Source organism: Schistocerca nitens, chromosome 8 (assembly GCF_023898315.1).
Source record: "Schistocerca nitens isolate TAMUIC-IGC-003100 chromosome 8, iqSchNite1.1, whole genome shotgun sequence".
In the NCBI taxonomy this organism is placed as follows: Eukaryota; Metazoa; Arthropoda; class Insecta; order Orthoptera; family Acrididae; genus Schistocerca; species Schistocerca nitens.
The window spans coordinates 276,116,670-276,141,757 of NC_064621.1; the positions used below are offsets into that span (position 1 = coordinate 276,116,670).

The 25,088-nt window shown below is 40.4% G+C and overlaps 1 protein-coding gene across 2 annotated transcripts in view; it reads left to right on the top strand.

The window, feature by feature from the left end:
* LOC126199275 (myrosinase 1-like) overlaps window positions 1-25,088 on the top strand; it is a 338,624-nt gene that overhangs the window by 126,600 nt on the left and 186,936 nt on the right. For both annotated transcript variants that reach the window (XM_049936084.1, XM_049936085.1), the window contains exon 4: window positions 21,499-21,621. In XM_049936084.1, coding sequence (XP_049792041.1) covers window positions 21,499-21,621 — 123 coding nt within the window. The remainder of the gene's footprint in view (window positions 1-21,498; window positions 21,622-25,088) is intronic.

The window sequence follows — 25,088 nt, forward strand, 5'->3', positions numbered from 1 at the left end:
GTCTTGCGTAGCACAATCACAGCACAGGCCTACATTGATGTTTTAAGCACCTTAATGCTTCCCACTGTTGAAGTGCAATTCGGGGATGGCGATTGTATCTTTCAACACGATCGAGCACCTGTTCATAATACATGGCCTGTGGCGGAGTGGTTACACGACAATGACATCCCTGTAATGGACTGGCCTGCACACAGTTCTGATCTGAATCCTATAGAACACCTTTGGGGTGTTTTGGAACGCCGACTTCATGCCAGGCCTCTCCGATCGATATCGATACCTCACCTCAGTGCAGCGCTCCGTGAAGAATGGGCTGCCATTCCCCAAGAAACTTTCCAGCACCTGATTGAACTATGCCTGAGAGAGTGGAAGCTGTCATCAAGACTAAGAGTGTGCCATCACCATATTGAATTCCAGAATTTCCGCTGGAGGGCGCTACGAACTTGTAAGACATTTTCAGGGTGGTCCATTGATAGTGACCGGGCCAAATATCTCACGAAATAAGTATCAAACGAAAAAACGGGAAGCAGATGGCGCTACGGTTGACCCTCCATATGGCGCTGCCATAGGTCAAACGGAAACGGATATCAACTGCGTTTTTTTAAACAGGAACCCCCATTATTTTATTACATATTCGTGTGGTACGTAAGGAAATACGAATATTTTAGCTGGACCATTTTTTTCGCTTTGTGATAGATGGCGCTGTAATAGTCACAAACATATGGCTCACAATTTTAGACGAACGGTTGCTAACAGGTAGATATATACTAAGGGTGACAACTTCACATAATCAATAACAACAAAATTAACACACACAATAATTGTATTTTTATTCATCCAGAAATTCTTCTCGGGAGTAGAAGGAGTCATCATGCAGATATGTCTGCAAGTTGTGACTGAAGTTCATTTTATTATCTTCTAAATTCTTTGCAGCACTGTGCTCATAGAGTTTGTGGCTGCATATCTTGTCCTAACATGTGCCATACTAAGCCTGAGGATAATTGAGTCATTTCTGCTGCTAGTGTTATGTTTTGAACGCTGCTGTTATCTATGGGTTGTGACTGTTCGTCGCCAACAAATGCACGCTAGGAGCACAGAATTGTATGGAAGTGAATCGTACAGCCGGCCAGTGTGGCCGAGTGGTTCTAGGCGCTTCAGTTTGGAACCGCGCGACCGCTACGGTCGCAGGTTCGAATCCTGCCTCGGGCATGGATGTGTGTGATGTCCTTAGGTTAGTTAGGTTTAAGTAGTTCTAAGTTCTAGGGGACTGATGACCTCAGATGTTAAGTCCCATTGTGCTCAGAGCCATTTGAACCATTTGAATCGTACACTGATAAGCCAAAACATTATGACCACTGCCCACCACGACTTTAGATGCCGCCTGGTGGCGTTGCGGGCATGTGACCTGGTGACAAAAGCATGTAAGAGGAGCAGACACGGTCGGGGGATCACCCTAGCGAAGATATGGTTTGCAAATGGGGAAATCCATTGATGTAAGCGAGTGTGACACGGGGCAGATTATTATTACGCATAGCCTGTGAACGAGTATCTCGAATAGCGCGAAGCTGGTCGAATGTTCAAGTTCTACTGTCATGAGCATTTATGGAAAGACGTAGGAGAACAGTGAAACTAACACTAGGAGCTAAGTGATTGGACGACCACGACTGTTAACAGAGAGTGGTTTTCGGAAGATTGTTTATTGTGAAGTAGGATAGATGGTGATCTGCAGCATCTCTGCCGAAAGAGCACAATTCTGTCGCACGCAGACGTCTTTCGGAGCACACCATTCATCATACATTGTTGAACATGAAGCTCTGCAGCAGACAACCCCTACGTGTTCACATATTGACCCAAAGACGTCGTCAATTAAGATTGCAGTGGTCGCAGGACAATAAAGATTCGACCGTCGATCAACGGGAACGTGCCAGCTGTTTGTGTGACTCACATTTTTGCTACACAAACGCCGTCATCGAAGTGAAAGGCGGCTCTAAACGTGCAGCGCGCCATGGACGCAGGCTGGTGGGACCAGTAGTTTGCTATGGGAGACACTCTCCTGCGCGTGCATTGTACTTGTTAATGTGCTAGCGGACAATCCGAAGCAGCGGTAGACGAGTTAAAGTTACTCGCTATGACTCGATAGTTCGTTCGTTTAAGAGCATTAAAATGTTTGTCCACTTTTTACTCAAAACTAAATGTACTGTCCACTGTTGTGAAAAGGCTGGACTGAAATTACTATCGCCAACAGTGTGTCTCAATGCACATATTTACCCAAAGACAGAACTAACTGGCGTTCATTGCTCAGGAAATTAAATCAAAATTGTTAAAAACCACTACCAAAATCGAACTGTGCACTGCCCAAAAAAACTGAAACACTGAAATTACGTAGCAACACTGGAACACACACTATTCACTGGCCCATTAAAGGTCTGAATTACAAAGAAAATGATTAGGATTTGCGCAATGGAAACGTGAGATTAGAAACGAAAGACCCAACAAAATATGAAAAGACTCACCTGAAGAATTGCAGCATAATCAGCAGCAACAGCACTGCATGAAGAAATTGCGCCATCTAAAATAAGACTAAACTACTGGGAGAAAGATTGGGATGATTTTCTCATAATAGAAAAAAACTTCTTACTTGAAATGAAAATACTAATCTGTTCCTTATAACGGCAATGCTGTATTGCAAATTCTTATTTTACACGAACATGAAACACAGAAAAACAAAACCTTTACTTTCTTTACAAAAGTCTTACATGACAGCGCTGTTACGATTATGCAAATTGAAAAGAATTAAATTGAAATGACTTAAACTGAGATGGGGAGGTGGACTGCTGTTGCAAGAACATTTTCAGTACGTGCCAGAAAAATAATTACCTTAAAATTATATCTGTAAACCAAATACGTTCTCTGTGTTCCATAAAAGCTATAAATCCATCCAGCAGATTAATAATTCCTAACAATTTTCTTCAGCAAAATCCTCTTCCAGTATGCGTTATGCTGAAAGTACTGCTAGCTTACTCCATGTCCCAGCACTCGACTACTCTCTGCTCTACAACTCAGCCAAAGATACACCCGTTCAGAGATACTACTGTCATGCCATAAGCTGACTATTCCACAGATGACACACGCGACTGCTTTGCTCCCATAACATGAAATTACCACTTATCTTGTAACTATCCACAAATAGATGCGCAGCCCACCTATGAATGTCCACCTTTCACTATCTCCGACCCCATTTTTTGTATGTTTATGTTGTCTTACTGTATGAAAACTACAAAAGTTTGACAACATACATAAATATACAACATTTTACTAAAAATATAAATTGAAAACATGTACATAAATAAATTTAACTTTTTCGTTAAAAGTCTGTGAACAAGGCATAGACAATTTCTGATTACGCACACAATGAAACACTTAATCATCACACGAAAATATTGCAGAATGGAAACCATTCTAGTCCATGTACATTCCTATCACAACTAACATCTTAACAGTCCATGATTTGCTTCAGTCAATATGCATCGCTATATTTATTTATGAAGCTGACATCTCAGTCTCTCAAAGTCCACTCGTGAAGTAATATAACCAATATTGCAGCAGAATGACCAGTGAGGGCTAGAGTTCGTCCAAACGAGTATCAAGAACTCATCTTGAAGTGTCATGTCAAATAGTGTCTGGAGTCTGGGCAAGCGACGAACAGAAACTCCTCTTGCAGTGGAAGATGAAGTCTGACCAAACGACCAACACAGAAAATTGTCTTCTTCCAACCATGACTCATGTTACCAGTAGTGAAGTTTCAGAATCAGGAATATTACAAGAAGTCATCACTGTCCAACGTAATATCTTCCATTAAAAATAACATCTTTTCCAACATAAATTACTGCGCTCATTAAAAATTTTCTCTTGCAATAACGACTGGGGTTTATGTCTGACCAGTAAACTCTGTTGCCTGCTAATGTCACATACTGAGGAGAAGAAAACAAAGTGATGCACAGAAAATCACAGTGAAGGTGACGATACAGTCCTTCATTCACCAACCAAACAGAAAGTTGTACCTAATCTGAGAAAACTGTGTACTAATTTTTTTATCCCTGTACAATGTATAAAAATGATGTACAGTCTTTTGACATGACACAGAATTATATCCACAAAAAGAATTACATTAACATATATAAGAAATTACATAAAACATGATGTAAACACTACACAATATGTAGATAATAATGAAAGTTCAAACATTCAGAATAAACTGTTCATAATAAAGCAAATGTTATGAGTAATTGGACAAGCAAATAAATCACATAAGATAAAAATAAGACATATGCAAAATAAGGAACAAAGTAGCGTAATACAAAAAAATTCACATCTGTTCAGAAGAACCCAAAAACATATTAGAAATTGGCATCTTTATATTTACACCCTAAAACCAAAAGAAAGTATGTATTCTATTATTAGAAACGTATATTCTTTGGTTCCATAATTATCATACTTTAAAATTTCGGATATCTGCCTTGGATTTAACATCATGTGTCTAGGTAAAGGAAAAGGGAGCTGCCATAGAGCCATGTGTGAAATAGCCATTTTTGCCAAAAATTGTCACACATCCCCATGCATGCATCAAATATGTATTTCATCACCTATACTTCTGCAAATTATTTTCATCCTTCAACTTCTTAAATCGCACAGAAATTACTTCCAAAAGTTCTTATTCATCACTTATATTTTCCTAAAATGTTATCTGTAAATCGTATAACTTCCATAGTACTCAAATTATCCCTCAAAAATTGTTCACACTGCATTCCTTAACTTCAGGATATCCACATTATTAAAAGCTAAACTCAAAACCTTTTTCTCAGTTGTGCGCTTCTCATATCATGTCCCCATATTAAATCATATTTTTTAATCAAACGTTATATCTAACATCATCACTTTAAATCATTTCTTTAACTTTCATTTTCTCAATCGTGATTAACCATTATCTTAACATAGAACCCTGTTAACTTACTGCTAACCCATGAGTATCTACCTTATATTTAGTACCTAAAGTATGGAGATCTCCCTAAAATTAGAGTAGCACGTCACACTCATTCACACAACATAGAAAAAAGGAAAGCATCTAATTACAAGCAAAAGAAGAGGAAAGTAGACTACATGACATAATATCTTCAAGAAACTTCAACACTAATGCAACTGCACACAAAGAAACACTGGAAACACAAAATCGTAGAAAAGTGAGTTGTCATAGCACATGCAACACTGTATCATACCCTAGCAAAGTTGGTTTAACCAATACACAATGTGTTGCCTACCAACATAAATCTGTCTGCGTGTAAAGCGAAGTAAGATTACATTGAAATGTAAAACAAGAGTAAATATTCTAGACTTCGAGACTATCTAGACTTGCTGGGGTATCTGTTGAGAGACCAGACAAACGTATGGTTCCTGAAGAGGTAGTTGCAGGGGCAACAGTCTGGATGATTGACTGATCTGGCCTTGTAACATTAACCAAAACGGACTTGCTGTGCTGTACTGCGAACGGCTGAAAGCAAGGGGAAGCTACGGCCGTAATTTTTCCCGAGGGCATGCAGCTTTACTGTGTGGATAAATGATGATGGCGTCCTCTTGGGTAAAATATTCCGGAGGTAAAACAGTCCCCCATTCGGGGGACTACTCAGGAGGACGTCGTTATCAGGAGAAAGAAAACTGGCGTTCTACGGATCGGAGCGTGGAATGTCAGATCCCTTAATCAGGCAGGTAGATTAGAAAATTTAAAAAGGGAAATGGATAGGTTAAAGTTAGATGTAGTGGGAATTAGCGAAGTTCGGTGGTAGGAGGACAAGACTTTTGGTCAGGTGAATACAGGGTTATAAATAGAAAATCAAAGGGGGTAATGCAGGAGTAGGTTTAATAATGAATAAAAAAATAGGGAGTTCGGGTAAGCTACTACAAACAACATAGTGAACGCATTATTGTGACCAAGATAGACACGAAGCCCACTCCTACAACAATAGTACAAGTTTATATGCCAACTAGCTATGCAGATGACGAAGAAATTGATGAAATGTATGATGAGATAAAAGAAATTATTCAGGTAGTGAAGGAAGACGAAAATTTAGTAGTCATGGGTGACTGGAATTCGACAGTAGGAAAAGGGAGAGACGGAAGCATAGTAGGTGAATATGGATTGGGGCTAAGAAATGAAAGAGGAAGCCGCCTGGTAGAATTTTGCGCAGAGCATAACTCAATCATAGCTAACACTTGGTTCAAGAATCATAAAGAAGGTTGTATACATGGAAGAACCCTGGAGATACTAGAAAATATCAGATGGATTATATAATGGTAAGACAGAGATTTAGGAACCGGGTTTTAAATTGTAAGACATTTCCAGGGGTAGATGTGGACTCTGACCACAATCTGTTGGTTATGAACTGTAGATTAAAACTGAAGAACCTGCAAAAAGTTGGGAATTTGAGGAGAAGGGGCCTGGATAAACTGAAAGAACCAGAGGTTGTAGAGAGTTTCAGGAAGAGCATAAAGGAACAATTGACGAGAATGGGGGAAAGAAATACAGTAGAAGAAGAATGGATAGCTTTGAGGGATGAAGTGGTGAAGGCAGCAGAGGATCAAGTAGGTAAAAAGACGAAGGCTAGTAGAAATCCTTGGGTGACAGAAGAAATACTGAATTTAATTGATGAAAGGAGAAAATATAAAAATGCAGTAAATGAAGCAGGCAAAAAGGAATACAAACGTCTCAAAAATGAGATCGATAGGAAGTGCAAAATGGCTAAGCAGGGATGGCTAGAGGGCAAATGTAAGGATGTAGAGGCTTACCTCACTAGAGGTAAGATAGATACTGCCTACAGGAAAATTAAAGAGACCTTTGGAGAAAAGAGAACCACTTGTATGAATATCAAGGGCTCAGATGGAAACCCAGTTCTAAGCAAAGAAGGGAAAGCAGAAGGGTGGAAGGAGTATATAGAGGGACTATACAAGGGCGATGTTCTTGAGGACAATATTATGGAAATGGAACAGGATGTAGATGAAGATGAAATGGGAGATTTGATACTGCGTGAAGAGTTTGATAAAAATTTTTCTAAGATTTTGTTATGTGTTGCCAAAGTTAGTTCTGCTGTCAAAACATTATAAACGTTGTTGGTGATATGTCTTTTTAGATGGTCTGGAAGAATAGTGTTAAGTCCACGAATAAATGCTGCAGATGAAATGTTTGAACCAAAATGCATTTTATAGAACTGGTAACACATCCAAAAGCATAAAAATTTCTTTTACTTCCTGCAGTCAGTATGTAACACTTTTCGCCAAAAACTGGAGCGCAAAGCTCCAGATGACAGTACTTGATGCCATAGAAATATGGCAACAATTCGTCAAGTGTTAATGGTCTGTCTGTTTCCAGGAGAATCATAGTGTTTATCTGATGCGAGTCCAAGACCAACCTAAGTGAACCATCTCTTTTTTCAACCACATCCAATGGACTGTTGTAGGAACTGACAGGTGGCTCAATAACGACGTTTTCTAACATCGAATGGATTCCAACCTTCACCTTCTTTCGGTAATGAACCGCTATTACGTAAGGTCTTACACAGAATTTGTTGTGCTCTCCAACCCGAAACGGTACTGAAACCCCTTGATGGTGCCGGCTCTATGTGTAAACACTAGTGCATGGTTTTTAGCTAAATTCTTTCCTATCATGTTCATCACAATTCTCTGCTTCTTCGATCTTTTACTGGATTAGTGTATTTAAATTGATTACCTGATCGTAACTGTCACTGTTTGTACAATGATAAGGTGTAATACTGTCAACGCAATAAGGTGAGCATTGAAAAGAATCATTACACAGGAAACATAGGGGGTTGATTTCTTCTTCATGTGAACTTAATCAATTTTCAAATTTTAAAACGACATGTTGATCCAAAATTGCTAGGTTTTTTCCTGATAATGAAGGTTCATTACTGCTTTGTATTGATTAAAGACACTGACGCCTAAAATTATTTGGGTGGGGAACAACGGCACAATGAGTAAGTTCATAGAAAAACTGTCCCTGACAAATAAACTCCAGAAAGGTCTCTGCCGAACATGAATTCTATACCAGACCGTACCTCATTTAATAACATTTTCTCTTTCATCTTTATATAACAATGCAAATGTGTTAAATTACCTTGAGCAAAAGGTTCCTCTGAAATACATTACTCCAAAACAGACCACACAGACTAAATAGTGTCCACAAAGTGCTGTTTTCCAGACACAGAACTAGCATCCTTTGTTGGTTGTTGGGAACTAGGAAAGCCAGGCGTAGGTCGTCCAGGTAATTTCGGATATGGTCCCAGTTGGCATAAAAAACCTCCAACGCAGACATTAGCTGTAAACAATAACCTTTATTCAGAACGTGACAGTACCTTTTCTTTTACAAAAAGTCATATAAACTCTATTTCTAACAACATATGTTACGTATTTAACTTCACTCTGAACATTATCCGTTTTTTCTGGTTCATCACCAGAAATTTGTAGTCCAATATAAAACGGGTTCGCTCCTTGAAACAAACGATTCTTTGCTTTACACTGAGTCTCCAAGTCAGTCCATGATTTTACCTTGTCTATATCAGAACTTGTTTCTGGTTTAGAATACGTTGCAAACTTAAATCTATTCCTACGACTATATTTACGCCATGGAACACCAGCTGAGCGCTCCGGATTAAGATCAACAGGTTTTCCCGAAATGGCACGTTGTATTTTAATTTTCTAAAGAGGTAGTGCCGGGCAAAGTATTGTTTTTTTACTTTTATTGTATGCTGTTTCGCTTATAACTGATATTGCGGTACCTAAGTCCAAAATGGGGTTAAATTACTATTAGCAGTGAAAATGTTGATTACAGGGTGTACAATTTGTTTTGTTTCAACTTCGTTTTCCTGCAGCAGACTGTTACTTATATCTTCGAATTCCCTAAAGTTAATAATTACTGCAGCAGAGTCATCTATTCGCTGTCTTGTCCCTTCAGCTGGCGGGATCTGAAATCAGTGTTTATTCTTTTCACCCAATCGCTCACTGTCATTATGTGTCGGTGATCTAACTTCGACTGTCTCTATCTGCTGTTGTTGTGACGATCTACCAGAGTTCTGCCATACAGACTTAATTTGATGACTGTTATTCTTATATTTGTTGATGCCTGAATTTCCATGATTATGCCAGGTGTTTTATGACCCGACTGATTCCATTCCTGATTGCATGAATGTCCGTGATTACTATTGTGATTGATATTATTATAGGGCCGGCCGAAGTGGCCGTGCGGTTAAAGGCGCTGCAGTCTGGAACCGCAAGACCGCTACGGTCGCAGGTTCGAATCCTGCCTCGGGCATGGATGTTTGTGATGTCCTTAGGTTAGTTAGGTTTAGCTAGTTCTAAGTTCTAGGGGACTAATGACCTCAGCAGTTGAGTCCCATAGTGCTCAGAGCCATTTTTGATATTATTATATTTATGACTGTTTCCAAAACAATATTTACTACCGGAATTAGAATTCGAATCGCGGCTTCTAACACTGCGCCTGTCTTTGTAGTTATTTTGGTTCCAGACTTACGTGTCGTAAGGATGGTGTCTGTGATTGTTTTTACCATGAAATTAATTATATTGTCTACCGTTGTTCCTATTGTCATATCATGAGTATGAGAAATCGTTATTATCAAACATGTGAGCAGCTGGTTTTCTTGTTAGAGCATGATCAATGTCTAATTCCAATTCTTGCGAAAGATTCAAAAATTCTTCTAAATCGTCCTTACACCTGCTTGCCAAGATTATTTGACGTAAGTGTGGAGGTAATTTCGTGAAGCAAATTCTAATTAACTTATGTGGGCTGAGCAAATAATACAGGTATTTGTTCTGCCGTATCGTGTCTCCGAAATACTATACTGGACTTGAGAATTCCGATTGTTCGTTGTTGTTCAGCATGATTATACTGTCTTTGATTCTATCCTGCTTTGATGTAGACCAGTATGCAGTTAAAAATGCCTGGTAAAATTCTTCTTCTGATTAACAATCTCATATAATCTATCGCATTCTGATTGCTGGTTCATTTTCTACGTATCCACGCATGAATTCTAGCTTGCGTTCAAAGGGACAATTTTGTGGTAACGGATAGATAAGTTGATCGAGCCACGTCCTAGGCTGTATTTCGTTACTGAAATTTCAGAAAACTTTTAACTTTCGTACACTGAGGAAGTGTTGATAATCAAATATATCTTTCTGCCTTGGCGGACTGTTTGCGCGGTTTCTGTCCGTGTCATGTCTTGGCATGTTAAACAGTTCACGTTGGCAAGTCACTATTGTCGTCTAGTTTTTCATAATGTGGACTTTTGTTACTTGATATAAACTCTTGTCTACGATTATTATTGTTCAATTTTTCTTCAATACGCAAAAGTTGTGACCATACGGTTGTAATGTCATTCTTTTGTTGTTTATTGATTTTTGTCTGATTGTCCAAGAAATGTTGCCAACATTACTATTCACCTGTGTCCGCTAAGTGCACAGGCACTGTTTTATCGGAATCTCGATCGTTGTTGGCAGACAAATTTGCCGTTTTTGTGCACAGTTCATCTATTTGTTGGAAGATGTTACTTTTTTTCTTTCTCTACTCCGGATCGTAATTGTAAGGTTTCCAACTTCCCAGTAATTTCTTTGGCTTTCCCTTGTAATAATGTTGTCTGCTCTTTTACCTCGGTAACTATTTCGTTGTGGACGACCTCGCTAATTTTCGCCGTTATTTCTGCGTGGTCAAACGGTTTTTTGTGTATTTTTAATTTACTCAGTGTCGGGTTCTAAAACTTGTAATCGGTTAGTAATACTGTCAAACATGGGTTTGGAAATCTTTCTTTATTTCTTCAATGAGTTCGTCTGATAAACTTTGCATCTTCTCTTGTTTCTGTTTAAACTGCTCGTTAGTTTGTTCTTGTGGCTGTTGCAGCTGTTTAAGCTGATCAAGTAGCGTTTGAAACATCAATGTTACGTTTTGTCCTGAATCCGCATTTTTCGACATAGTGACAGAATCCGATCTGCCAGAAACAAATGATGCAAAGTCTAAATCTGTTTTATTCAACTGCATATCCGTATCTGAGTTATTCACTGTATACGGTCCTGTTTGCATGTTGCAAAATGGCGCCTAGCGATTCTTGTTCGGTTTGACAACTATCGCTCATCTCGGAATTTTGTTCTGGTTCAGATGTAGGCACATTTCCCTGTACTTGCTTAATTAGATTGCGTTCCTTGTAGGTTACTGTATTGGTGCTAAACGCTAACTGTTCATTATTAAATGAGTTGAATGACATGGTTTTGCTATGTTGAGTCAGGTTCTGTTGTTGTACGTTACTGCGCTGAACGCGTATGGTGTTCATTGTTGTAACAGAGTGAGACTGATAACCGTTACCAAAAATGCTAAAATTGTAATATGGTTTACTGCTAGAATACATTTCAAAAAATATAGTAACTGAAAATATGGCGTAATCGTTGCCTAACAGTTAAATCCAGTAGTTTAATTTTTACATATAATTAAACTTCGTCACACGTGCTGAACGTAATGAATATTAGTCACACGCCAAGTACTTGAAAACAGAAAATTTCACACGGAACAATTACACAAAAAATAGCGTCAGGAAAGAAACGTGATATTATTAGTACACAAAAAACGCTGTGCCGTATGTCGTAGCAAAAGAAAAAAGAAATTATCTGACGGCTTTTCAAAAGTGCTAGCAGACAATCCGAAGCAGCGGTCGACAAGTGAAAGTTACTCGCTATGATTCGATTGTTCGTTCGTTCCAGAGCATTAAAATGTTTGCCTGCTTTTTACTCAAAACTGACTGTAGGGCCTACTGTCCTCTGTTATAAAGAGGTTAAAGTGAAATTACAATTGCGAGCAGCGTGTCTCAGTGCACACATTAATATAAAGGCAAAACTAACTGACGTTCATTGTACAGGGAATTAAATCAAAACTCTTACTCAAAAACCATCACCAAAATCAGACTGTGCACTGCCCAGAAAATTGAAATTACGTAGCAACACTATGGAACACACGTTGCTCTCTGGTCCATTAAAAATTTGAATTAAAAAAAAATAAATTGCTTAGAATTTGCGCAATGGAAACGTGAAATGAGATACGAAAGACCCAACAACATATGAAAGAATCTCACCTAAAAAATTACAGCATTATCAGTAACAACAGCACAGCATAAAGAAATCGAGACGGCTAAAATACAACTAAATTACTGGGTGAAAGATACTCAACAACTAAACAAAAAATTCCTTGTGAAATGAAATTACTAATCCGTTCATTACGATGACATAAAACTTAAAGAAAACCAAAAACTGTACTTCCCTTGCAAAAGTCTTACAAGGGAATGCTTTTACGATTATGCAAATTCCAACGAATTAAACTGAAATGAGCTAAACTGAGGTGAAGAGGTGGATATTCTGTTGCAAGAATCGCTAACATTAACAGTATGCACCAGCAAAAATTGTCTTAAAAACATATCCATTCCCTCTGTTCCATAAATGCTGCGTCTGTAAGTCCTTTCAGCAGATTAATAATTCCTAACAATTTTCTTCAGCAAAATCCTCCTCCAATATGCACTACCATAAAAGTTCTGCCGGCTTACTCCATGTCCACCACTTGACCGCTCTACAACTCAGCCAAAGATACATAAGTTCAGAGATACTACTGCCACTGCGGTAAGTCGACTATTCCAGAGATGTCACACTTGACTGCTTCGCTCTCGTAACATGAAATTTCCACTTCTTCTGAAACTATCCGCAAAAAATGGTTCAGTCCACTTATATATGTCCACCTTTCAGTGGGAGTAATTTAAGACAGAGCTGACAGCTGTGAACCACCTGCATCCCTTCATGCACGATGCCTTCCCCGACGGCGATGTGATCTTTCAGCGGTATAAGTATCTCTGTCTCGGAGCCAGAATCGTGCTACAGTGATTTGTGGAGCGTTATAGTGAGCTGACGCTGATGTCTTGGCGACCAAATTCACCTGATATAAATTCTATGAATTCCATTTGGGTCGCTATCTGGCGCCATCACAACGTACGCAAATCAGCGGTGTATTAATCATGCAAATTACATGACCTGTCGGTGGACATCTAATGCCAGATACCTCCACGATACTACCAACGAACTGTTTAATCTCTGATACGTACAATCAATGATGTATTTCGTTCCAAAGATAGACAAACAATCTATTAAGCAAATGGTCATAATGTTTGGCTCATCAGTGCAGACCGTGAAAAAACTGGAACAGAACAGAATCGAAGCTTTTGAGATGTCATGCTGCTGAAGAACGTTGAAATTTAGGGAGACTTATAAGAAATTACGAACTTCTCCGCGGTATCGGTGAGGAGAGGATCATGTGGAAAGTACTGGTGGAAAGAGAGGCCAGAATGATAGGAAATGTGTTAAGGAATCAAGGACTAACTTGTGGAGTACGTGAGGGAACTGCAGAGGTTAAAAACTGTACGGGAAGGCAGAAATTGGAATCTATACAATAAATAATGAGGGCGTTGGGTGCAATTGCTGCTCTGAGATGGAGAGTTTGACACAGGAGTGCGAAAAGTGATGACCGCCAAAATTCATTATTAGCTTCAATTTAAATTCAGTGGCACTGTTGCCTTACAGAAGCTTGACATGCTGGCTAGGTGCTATTTTCTCCTATGGCGTTGTCGTCTTTGGACTTTTTTCACGACCTGATGAAAATGAAACAAGTGGGGACAGATCAAGTAACGCTACTATCAGTCATTTCGAGTACATTAAATTGCTCCATGTCAAATTGAAGTGAGGTGCACTTGTGTTGAACCCTCTGTTCGGCGCATATACAGAGACCGCTAGCTACGCGACGAGTACACTCAGTTTTCTGACTCTTTAACTAAGAGTGTTTCGACAAAAGTACTGTACTCCGCTCCATTTACAAACGAACACTACAAAACGGCCATCACAACACCTGTTCTCATGTTCTACTTCAAGGGGAAGGGCTGTTGGAGATGCGGCCCGTCATGGAGCTGCGCCCCTTAGCAGCCAAATAACAAGCGATCTGATAGTGTGGTGAAGGAGATCCCTACTGACAATAAATGATAGGGTATTGCTAGTCCAGTTTAATGTATTTCTGGGGCAATCATCAGTCGTTTGACATCCACTGCTGCATGAATGTTTCCCATCACGCATCTCACCGCAGCTCACTGATTAACCGTCCGTTTATCGATGATTTCCACATTAGAAGTCCATTGTAAGTGAAAAATGGTATTGCTACTGACTATAAACTTTCAGTTTCACATTCAATTTTGTTTAACAAAGACGGTTCAGGCGAGTTTACTCTTTTATTTATTCGTTTTGCTGCCAGTGTAGTGGTCAGCACGTGTTATTACTGAAATCTGTTATCGTTCAGCAACCAGCAGGTGTTATTACTGAAAACTATTATCAACTTATTTAGAAAAAAAGTTTCTAAGAGAGTTCAGTAATGGAAAACGCGCTGACTGTCTTAGAAACACATTCCCCCCCCCCACCCCCCACCCCCTTTTCGCTGTAACTGTTTTTATTATATCCCCAAAGAAATTTAGTATTTGGAATAATTTTCAAGCGCAGAACAACATTCCTCAGGATACGCCAAACACTTTACGGAAAAGTCTTCCTATACATGTCGCCGACAAACAGCCCGTTTGACATCTTTCGCTGATCTCCTGTACTCTTGCGAACAACACAAAATTCAGTGGGATGCAAGGCAAGTTCGGACTCTACATCACGAAGGCTGTCTTTATGGATGTATACAGGGTGAGTTAACTAAAAATTGCTCCGCAAATACCGACGAAATGAAAAATGTTATTGACGCGCGGCTTTCACACAATGGATTGATAGTCAGGGGCTAGTACTGTTAACCAATACACAGATTGTAATAACGCTTGGAAAATGCCTGTTGATATTAACATACTAAAAGTCGGGTAAAATAGAATGTCGTGGTGATTCTTGCAGGATTCTAGTGCGAGTCGTATACGACATATGGTATTTTGAGAAGTTCCTACATCGACACTTGTACAACTGGTAGAACAAACTAAAGGACAAAACAAGTGCATGCACTAGTTCTGTGTATTCTGACCGACAACGAAACAACTGACCACCACAGGCTGTGTTCGAAATGACCATGAGCAGCGGATGTATACGCTTTCAATCTGGTACGTGAATGACTACTGCACACGCGCCAGCATTCTAGCGGAGATGTCCGAAAAAGCTGCTGTCATATGTCGTCGCGTATCATAGGGTGTGTCCGTGTTGACAGTGTCTTTCAGCTTTCCCCACGGAAAATTTCTAAGGCGTCAAATCCGGGGAACGAGCCGGCCAAGGTACAGGTCCTCTGCGTCCAATCCAACAATTGGAAACAATTTATGAAGACATGCTTCCTCCCAGTCTGCAGAGGAACGACTTCTAGCATGTACGTAGAAATGATCTGTTAGGCTGCTGCGATGCTTGTGCGCGTTCAGGATTACGTCTATGAAAAACAGGCTTATGAGATGATGGTTCTCTATCGCACACCACACGTTTGCACTCCATGGACACTGATGTTCCACTGGACGAAGCGAACGTGGATTGTCAACAGACCAACAGTGCATGTTTACCTGACCATGATTGCTACACGATACATCTGGAGTATCCTATCTTAATGCCCACGTGCAGAAGTTAACACGATTTTCATAAACGTTTCCATGCAACTCCTGATGGACTGAGACGTGACAGGGATGGACCATACGTCGATGAAGAACCTGTAGCACACTCGCCTGACTCAAGCCACTTCCTCGTGCGACTGCGCGGGAACTAACGTCCGTATCAACTGCAACAGCAGCAATAACATTAATTTCCCCCTCTTCTGCCATCACATGTTTTCTTCTCTTACGTTGTCTAGATTTCACGCTAACACTTTGACGTAACTGGTTGAAGAGGTTATAAATAATTGCCGAGATGGTTCACGTCTGTTGGGATATCTTACCGCATATGCCGTACAAGAATGAACTGCATTCTTCCTGTACTCTCCATACGCCACTAGCATGTCGGGTTTTTCTGCGTTGGTACATCTCACGGCCCACTCATGACCTACTGATTGCACTGCCACACACTAACTGACTAGCAAGACGCAGTGTACTCAAGAAACATTCAGGCACACTGCAAGTAAACGTTACACCATCGTGTCTAGTAACTACGCAGGTTCAGTGGCACAAACAAGTGACGACGTGGAAGCTTCTTAAAATACGATATTTCTTAAACGACTCGCTCTAGAATCCTGCAATAAACACCACTGACATTCAAATTTACTCAACTTTTAGTTTGTTAATGTCAATATACATTGTTCCGTTTAAAAAAATGTTTGTACCAAAAATTTTTCCTAGGTGCTATTACAATTTGTTTATTGACTAACAATACGAATCCCTGACGACCGATCCATTCTGAGACAACAGCACGTCAATAGCACTTTCCATTTCCGCAATTTCTGCAGTGTAAATTTTAGGTGATTCGCTCTGAAGATGAATTTTCTTATCAGTTGAATACCAGTGTAACAACTATCATTTGAGCGAAGAATCATCACTTTATGGTTTTTGCGTTTAGAGACTGTGTTATTAATTGAGTCAATGATTTGGAAAAGGGGGTCATGTCCACTTTTTTTCAAATTACGTCACCGGACATGACTGATCTTTACGTCTGTACGCGTTATTTAGTATAACAGGGAGTGATGTCCCATCAACAGAAGGGTATAGAGTTAGACAAGCGGCCGTCTCCATACGAATAAACGTTTAGTGGACCTGTTCCAATAAAAAAGAAGAAACTAGACGACGCAAAGTAAAGTCTACATTACATACCTGACGAGCAGAAACCATTTTATAACAGTATCTGCCAATGGCCAAAGAAGGATCGTCAGGATAAAGATGAAGCAAAGCCACTATTTTCCACTGTACTGTATTTTGTTTGTGGTTGTGTACTGGGTACGTTAAGAGTAAATATGTGTGCTCATAACACCCTGTTTTAATTGCTATAATGAATGTGAATAATATAAACTTGCATCGCTGCAAACAGGAAGCTAGTTGGCACATCAACATCATTGGGTTTGAGGAGTGGTCATCTCCAGTACATTTAAATTGTCTTACCACAGTCGCCGGCCGCGGTGGCCGTGCGGTTCTGGTGCTGCAGTCCGGAACCGCGAGGCTGCTACGGTCGCAGGTTCGAATCCTGCCTCGGGCATGGGTGTGTGTGATGTCCTTAGGTTAGTTAGGTTTAAGTAGTTCTAAGTTCTAGGGGACTTATGACCTAAGATGTTGAGTCCCATAGTGCTCAGAGCCATTTGAACTTACCACAGTCAACGGGTAGCGTACGTTGTGTATTACGTCTGGGGCCAATTGCTACATGGCAACTGCACAGCAACATGCTTAAACCCGTAAACCCGTAGTGTAGTTTTTTGTGTCTCCTCAAAAATTTACTTTCTGTGTCATTACCGATTCAGTTGTATTAAAGTGTCTCGTTTGTCTTGAACACCTCAAGTAACATTTTGTCCAGAGGCAAAATAAAAAAAGATCATGCAAATGTTGTTTGTCTACCAGGACATTGAGCATTAGGATTGTCTTTCTGGTAGCATTGTTCATCACGATGCCATGAAAGGAATACGCCTTTTTTAAATAGCGCCCTACATTGTTATTCAGTAATGCACTTCGTCTTCTCAAGACCTGTACAAACACGTATCACAGTGTACCATTCATGTGAACATGCACTGGCGGGCGGTGCAGGCACGTGCGGCGACGTAATTGGCTGCAGCAGACAACAAACGAACGGGAAAACAAGGAAAACGCACATCGGTGTCATTCAGTCAACTGTGTTCAGTTGAAGATTTTTGTGAGTACAATGTACACCGATGAAGAGAAAGTACACAGCGTATCGTTTAAACGTCTTATTGTACTGTGTTACATGTGTCCGTATTTGTAAATATGTATACATTTTTGCAGTTGTTGTGGTCGGAAAAACATCGTGACTGATACGGACCGGAGCCGCGTTTTAAGGCTTGTGAATCAATATCACTTCCAAACCCGACAGTAAATACTGCATGCAGTGAATGAAGAGAGTCCCAACCTGTAGCGAGAGAACATTGCGACAGGAGCAGCGGTCACCTCGCAAGAGGCCTTTGCTCACAGACTCGCATCAAGCTGCGAGTTTTCAGTGGGCTGGAAAGCATCGAACGTGGACAGCAGTCGACTGGCGGAACGGAATCTCGACTGACGAGTGCCGCTTTGCCTGTATCAAATGACGCCCGTCATCGAGTGCCGAATCAAGCATTTCATCTTGAATGTGTGCAAGGCCAGGTTCAAGGCGAGGTCGGTTCTGTGATGTTTCGGTGGTGATTTTCTTACCATGAATTGAGCCCGCTCACTGAGGTGGCCACTAACGTGAACCAGCATGTGTATTTAAACATTCTGAATGATCAGGTGTTGCCTTTCGGGCAACATCTGCATGATGAGTATGCTACCGATATCCCTATTCTTTCAACGCGACGACAGTACAGTTCACCGGCTGGAAGAATATGTGACTGGTTTCCTGAACGCTCTCCCACACTATTACGTCTAGACCTGAAAAATCACCTAACTTGAATCCCATAGAAACTCTGTGGGAAATGTTGAAAAAGCGGGTAAAACACCGACATCGGCATCCTCGCAATTTGGTGGAATTTTGCGATCAGAGCCTCACAACTTAGTGGACTCACTTACTAACCGAATCCAGGCAGTTATCAAGTCCAGTGACGGAATTACAAGGCATTAAATCATGGCTATAATGATTTCTTTAAGGGTGACTAATCTTATCTCCGGTGAATTTATATCCCTTCTACAATAACTGACACTCTGTAAATTACGTACGTTTACTCGATGAAAAACGTTTTATGACGCACTATGTGCAGTTAGTGCATAAACTTTATTTATAGTTGTTCTTCTTTGATACAGATGGTCCGTGGACGGTCAGAATGTACCAGTACCTATATTCGTAACTAAAAAAAATTAATACAGCCATGTATTGCATGATGCATTTCCTATCCTTTATGAAAGCTGCCCAACATCGCCCATACAACATATTTTTTTGTGTTATTGTGCTTCGAAAGATAGCTTCACTTTGTCTTCGTGGTCTCCAAATTTGATGTTAAGATTGCCACTGATCTCCTTCTGCTACTACCTTATTGCTTGTGTCTTTCTTCGATTTACTCTCAATCCATAGTGCGCCCTCATTAGACTATTCCTTGCAATCAACTGTCCTGTAATTCTTCTTCACTTTAACTGAGGATAGCAATGGCATCAGCGACTCTTATCATTGATATCCTTTCTTTTATTTTAATCCCACTCCTGATCCCTTTATTTCTATTTTCTTCGATGTATAGATTGAACAGTAGGGGCGAGAGACTACATCTCCCTCTTCACCCTCTCAAATCCGAGAATTTCGTTCTTCATCTTCCATTCTTACTGTTCCCTCTTTTTTTCTTGCGTGTTCTGTATGTTATCCGTCTTTTCCTATAACCTCTAACTATTTTCTTGCGTATTCCGTTCATTTACATCATTTAGCATTGTCGAACGATTTTTCTGAGTTGACGAATCATATGAACACGAATCATATGAACATGTCTTGATTTTCCTAAAGTCTTGCTTCCATTATTAAGTGCAAAGACAGAACGCCTCCCTAGTGCCTTTACTTTTCCTGAAGCCAGACTTATTGCCATCTAACAAATCCTCAAATACGTTTTTCATTCTTCTGTATATTACTTTTGTCAGCAGCTTGGAACCCTGAGCTGTTAAGCTGACTGTGCGATAGGTCGGACACTCCTCTCTTCTTTTTATTATCATAGGTGAGTGTGTGTTATTTTCTTTATAAGTCTGACGGCATGTTTCCAGACTTACAGATTCAGCAAACCAACTTTAACAGTCGTTTGGTTGCCTCTTCTCTCAGTAATTTTGGAAATTCCGAAGGAATGTTGTCTACGCCTTCCGCCTTAGTGATCGTAAGTGTTTCACAGCTCTGTTAAGCTCTAATACTGCATCCATTTCGTCTTTTACATCGACCTTCATTTGTCGTTCAGTCATATCATTAGACGGTTCCGTCCCTCGTAGAGACCTTCTTTCCTCCTATACAATCTCTTTTCCGTATTTAACCCTTTCAGACCTGATTTTCTTCTACAGGAAGGAGACTTTTTCTTTATGTGGTAATGCTCTTAGGTGATTTTTTAATGATTTTGAAAGCAAGATTTATACAAAAATATGTACCCGTTTTCAAAACATGCTTTGTACACTTGGGTTCATTTTATGGACTAAAATAATTAATTACAAAAAATTTTCTGTTGTAAAAAGTAGTAACATGGTCATTCAATAATCACGAAAAATAACAATAACAGTATTCTATTATACAGTAGAATGTAGCAAACGAACCACATCCGTGTATAGTGATAGTCACAAGCTACCGCGCACTGCTGTACTGACTTGCTGATATTTTCATAGTGATGTCCAACAGTTGGCAGCACTGGCACATGATAAAAAGACTGACCATTCATAAATGTGTAACTAGGGTTTTCATTGGCAAATAATACTTTTGTTGCAGCGAAGACAAAGTAAAAAGTTTAATGTATACAGTTGTAGCCGGGGAGTCTGAAAGGGTTAAGAATGGATTACGTATCGCACTCGCAATGTTGACGCTTTTCCTATCAATTTCAAGAAAGGTTCTTTCTTTTTCGATTTTTTCTCATTACCCCTTCTCGCATTTGATTCCCTGCACTTCATATCTATTTCATTCCTAGGTGACTTTTATTGCTTTATTCTTGTCTTTTCCTGAACATTTTTGTATTTCCTTCTTCTGTCGATCGATTGATTTCTGGCACCAAAGGTTTCTTCGCAGTTATATTTGCATCTTTTGTCGATCAATTGATTTCTGGGAGCAAAGGCTTATATGCAGCTTCCTTTCTTGCACATATATTTGATATATTTGTATGTTCAACTTCTGTGATCGCCCTTTCTAGAGATGTCCATTCCTCTTCTATTGAACTGCCTGTTGTGGTATTCACTACCGCAGTACCTATAGTCAAAAAGAACTTCATACGCTCCTTCTCGTTGCGCACTACTTCAGTATCTCACTTCGCTTAAACTTCAGTAAGGCACTTGCCTTAAACCAGTTCTGCTCCTCATCATTACTAAATTGTGGCGCGAGTCATTATCCGCTCCTTTGTACACCTCAAAATCCAATATCTAGTTCCAGAAGTTATGTCTGAGATGTTGTAGTTGCGTTGCAATCGTCCCGTGTCTCCAGGCTTTCCCCTTCTTCCCGTATTTCTGAACAGTGTATGTACATATATCACTGGTGCTCTGTCACCTGCAAGATTTTAGCAGTAACATGCACGGAGTTGCTACCTCGCCGCTATATTTTTCAGTTGTGTGTTCTGTGTGTCTGCAGGTGACCATGTATCACTACGACCTGCCACAGTACCTGCAGGACATCGGAGGCTGGCCTAACCCAGTTCTGGCGGACTATTTCCGGGAGTACGCTCGCTTCCTCTTTGATACGTATGGAGACAGGGTAAGTCCTTCGGAAGAACAGTACCTTGTTGGGGTCGGTTACAATCTTGGAAAAGAGTGATTCTGTGCAGATTATGTTTATCAGGTGCCGTGTCTCCTTAGGCTCTTCCTGTGTCACATAGCAAAATCATCCTAAGTAGGGACTCATGCAGCTCCACTTGCAGGTGAAACTGTTGAAAATACACGACGGGTACTGGTATAGGCACCCTGGATCACATTACCAACGTGTGATCCACTGCTCAAGAGCTGAGTTATCTCAAGTACAAACCTCTAGAGCAAGTGATGACTTACTCTTGCGAAATTATATCAATAATCCAATTATGATAAGGCGCTAATGGAAATATGATCTGAGCTGGTTGCGACACTAACATCAACGTGATATAACAAACATTAGAGCACATTCAAAGTATATGTTTTCTTATGCTTTATTTGATGATGATTTTTAAGAGAAATAGTCTTGCGAAATTATATCAATAAACCAATTGTGATAAAGCGCTAATGGAAATATGATCTGAGCTGGTTGAGACACTAACATCAGAGCACGTTCAAAGTATAGGTTTTCTAATGCTTTATTTGATGATTTTTAAGAGAACCTTTTTTTACGCTAACTTATACATTTGTTTTGATTCTGATAAAGGGAGGTCTGCATCTCCCTTCACAAGAATCCAAGTAAATGTTTGAGGCAGTGCCGCGCAGGGTAGCCGCGTGGTCTAAGGCGTCTTTCCACAGTTCGCGCAGCTAGCCCTCGTCTGAGGTTCGAGTCCTCCCTCGGGCGTTGTCCTTAGCGTAAGTTAAAGTTAGAGTAAGTAGTGTGTAAGCCTAGGAACCGATGACCTCAGCACATAGAACTTACCACAAATTGCCAAAAAATTTTTGAGGCAGCGCAACGAATGCTTTTTGACTTGAACGAGTTCCACCCCTTCTGGACACAGAATAATCGTATAAGAACGGGTGTGAGCATGATGCTTACATTCTCTCGACCCATTATAGTAAAACTCAAGACGTTCTTACCAAGTACCACTTAGCACACACTTTCAGTAATCTGTGAAGTGTAGTAAATTTCAAGAGGAAATTTCCACGTTTCATTGATATATTCTGGAGATAAATCTGCTGTTCGTTCGTGAGTGAATAGCTTTATTTATGTTCCCGTATCTATTCCATCCGATTAATTTCACGTTTAAATAGTCGCAGTTACTGCCTGCCATAAGTGAATCTGCAACTGTGAGAAATATGTAGGCTCAAGAAACCGTATGTTCAAAAATTAAATTCTGTGGGGCTTAATAACGGATACTGGATTTTGCATCATACTACCATCGACTCCAAAAATTGTTTTTACGTTCTCCTTTTGTAAATATCTTCTGACAAGATGACGTATGAATTTATGAAAATTTGTCTCATCTATTTTGTGTGCTAAGCAAGAACAAAGGAACCTTCCTAAAACAGGAAACGTTACACAAGTAATGTGACATGAACTTAGGAACAGAAAGAAAAAAAAATACCTTTATGGAGCCCTTTGCGTACACCATGCGTACAAAAACTTCTTTGCTCATAAATGACGTCAGCGCAGTAACTACGTTGCCAGCTTGAACTATTTTTTGTTTTATTTATTTAATAGCAGAGCATCCTGGCGTTGCCCAGGTATTTGTTACAGCTGTGCACCCACGCCCGTACCAGGCAGCGTCTGCCCTTGTGCTTAATGTTTATGACTTCATATCTCCTGAGGTATGTGTCGTACAATGATACGGCATATATGGATACCTTTTGCGAAATTTATTGTGAATAGAGTTAGTAGCAAATAAGCAATAAATTTAAACGTCATGCATGATGCGGCAGTTGTCACGCATCTCATTGTTTATGAGGTCATATTTCCTGATCTATGGCGCGCAATGATATAATTTTGCACTTACATTCGGTGATATACGTTCATTCCGTCTTGAAAATACGTCGCGAATATAACTGGCAGTAAAAAGGTAATGCGGAGCTTTTACTGCATGATTAGTTGAAAAGGAGTAAGCGATAAACACTTTTTTTCTTTCATCGTATTGTAGGGATTACCAGAGACAAAAAATTTCGTCAAGGTTTGAAATTATGTGTGAAGTTTGTTGCACGCCGCTAAGTTCTCTCAAATACTGGATGGATAAAGTCTGGTAATTCAAGCGTCGCGGACTACGCGTTTCACCCCCCACCCCTTTCGATAGGTAGGTTTTTCTTGCCCCCCCCCCCCCACAACGATTGTTGACTACCAGTAAGGTATATGTGTACCAAATCTAGTTGAAATCGTTCCAGTGGTTTAGAAGGAGACGTAGAACTCACTCACTGACTCACACATCCATTTTTTTTATTAAATGTATGGATTTGGCCCTCCCCCCGTTCCCCCCCCCCCATCCAACACACACACATCCATTTTTTATAACATATATGGATTTGGTTCAAATGGTTCAAATGGCTCTGAGCACTATGGGACGTAACTGCTGTGGTCATCAGTCCCCTAGAACTTAGAACTACTTAAACCTAACTAACACATGCATGCCCGAGGCAGGATTCGAACCTGCGACCGTAGCGGTCGCGCGGATCCAGACTGTAGCGCCTAGAACCGCCCGGCCACTCCGGCCGGCAAACTTCACAGTTTGAACTAACAATTGTAAACGAAATGTGTGTAAATCTTATGGGACTTAACTGCTATAGTCATTAGTCCCTAAGCTTACACACTACTCAACCTTATCCTAAGGTCAAACACACACACCCATGCCCGGGGGAGGACTCGAAGCTCCGCCGTGACCAGCCGCACAGTCCATGGCTGCAGCGCCTACACCGCTCGGCTAACCCCGCGCCGCATAGTTGTTAACGACAGAAGTGCATTCGACCAGCAAATTGTGAGCAGGCAATGTTTGGCAGAGGACGTGCTACCGAATTGTGTCAGCGTTGTTGTGTCACAAATCGCAATAGAGATACATCTCTAAATGAAGTGTTCAAGATATTCTCCATGTTCTGAAGAAAAGTGTGTGCAGAGTTTGTCCCGCACGCCTTGATCCCAGAACAAATACGACAAAGCGTTGACGCCTGCCGCAACTTGACAGAACTGACAAATGCGGTGAATTCTGTACTGGAAAAAATTATCACGGGTGAGGAGACGTGGTGTTATCAAGCAATCAAGCCTGGTGTTAGCGGTACAGCGTACCATAAAACGACAAACTGCAGTACTTCACACGAAGGGTTAACGGTTTGACGATATAACCGACATTCAAACCACTGTGAAGCACGAGTTGAACAACATCCCGAAGATGGCACTTTTCCGGCGGTTTCGCAGGGTTGTATGAACGTTCTGAGCGGCTATGAACAACATACTAAAAATTCTGACCGGTGGGGCGTGAGCGTCGGGATGGGGAGGACATTAAAAGGTCCCTCTTTTATGCTTTCTTGAATGATTCGAAAACCGCGACTTCCAGGGAAAAATGTTTCCCACCACAA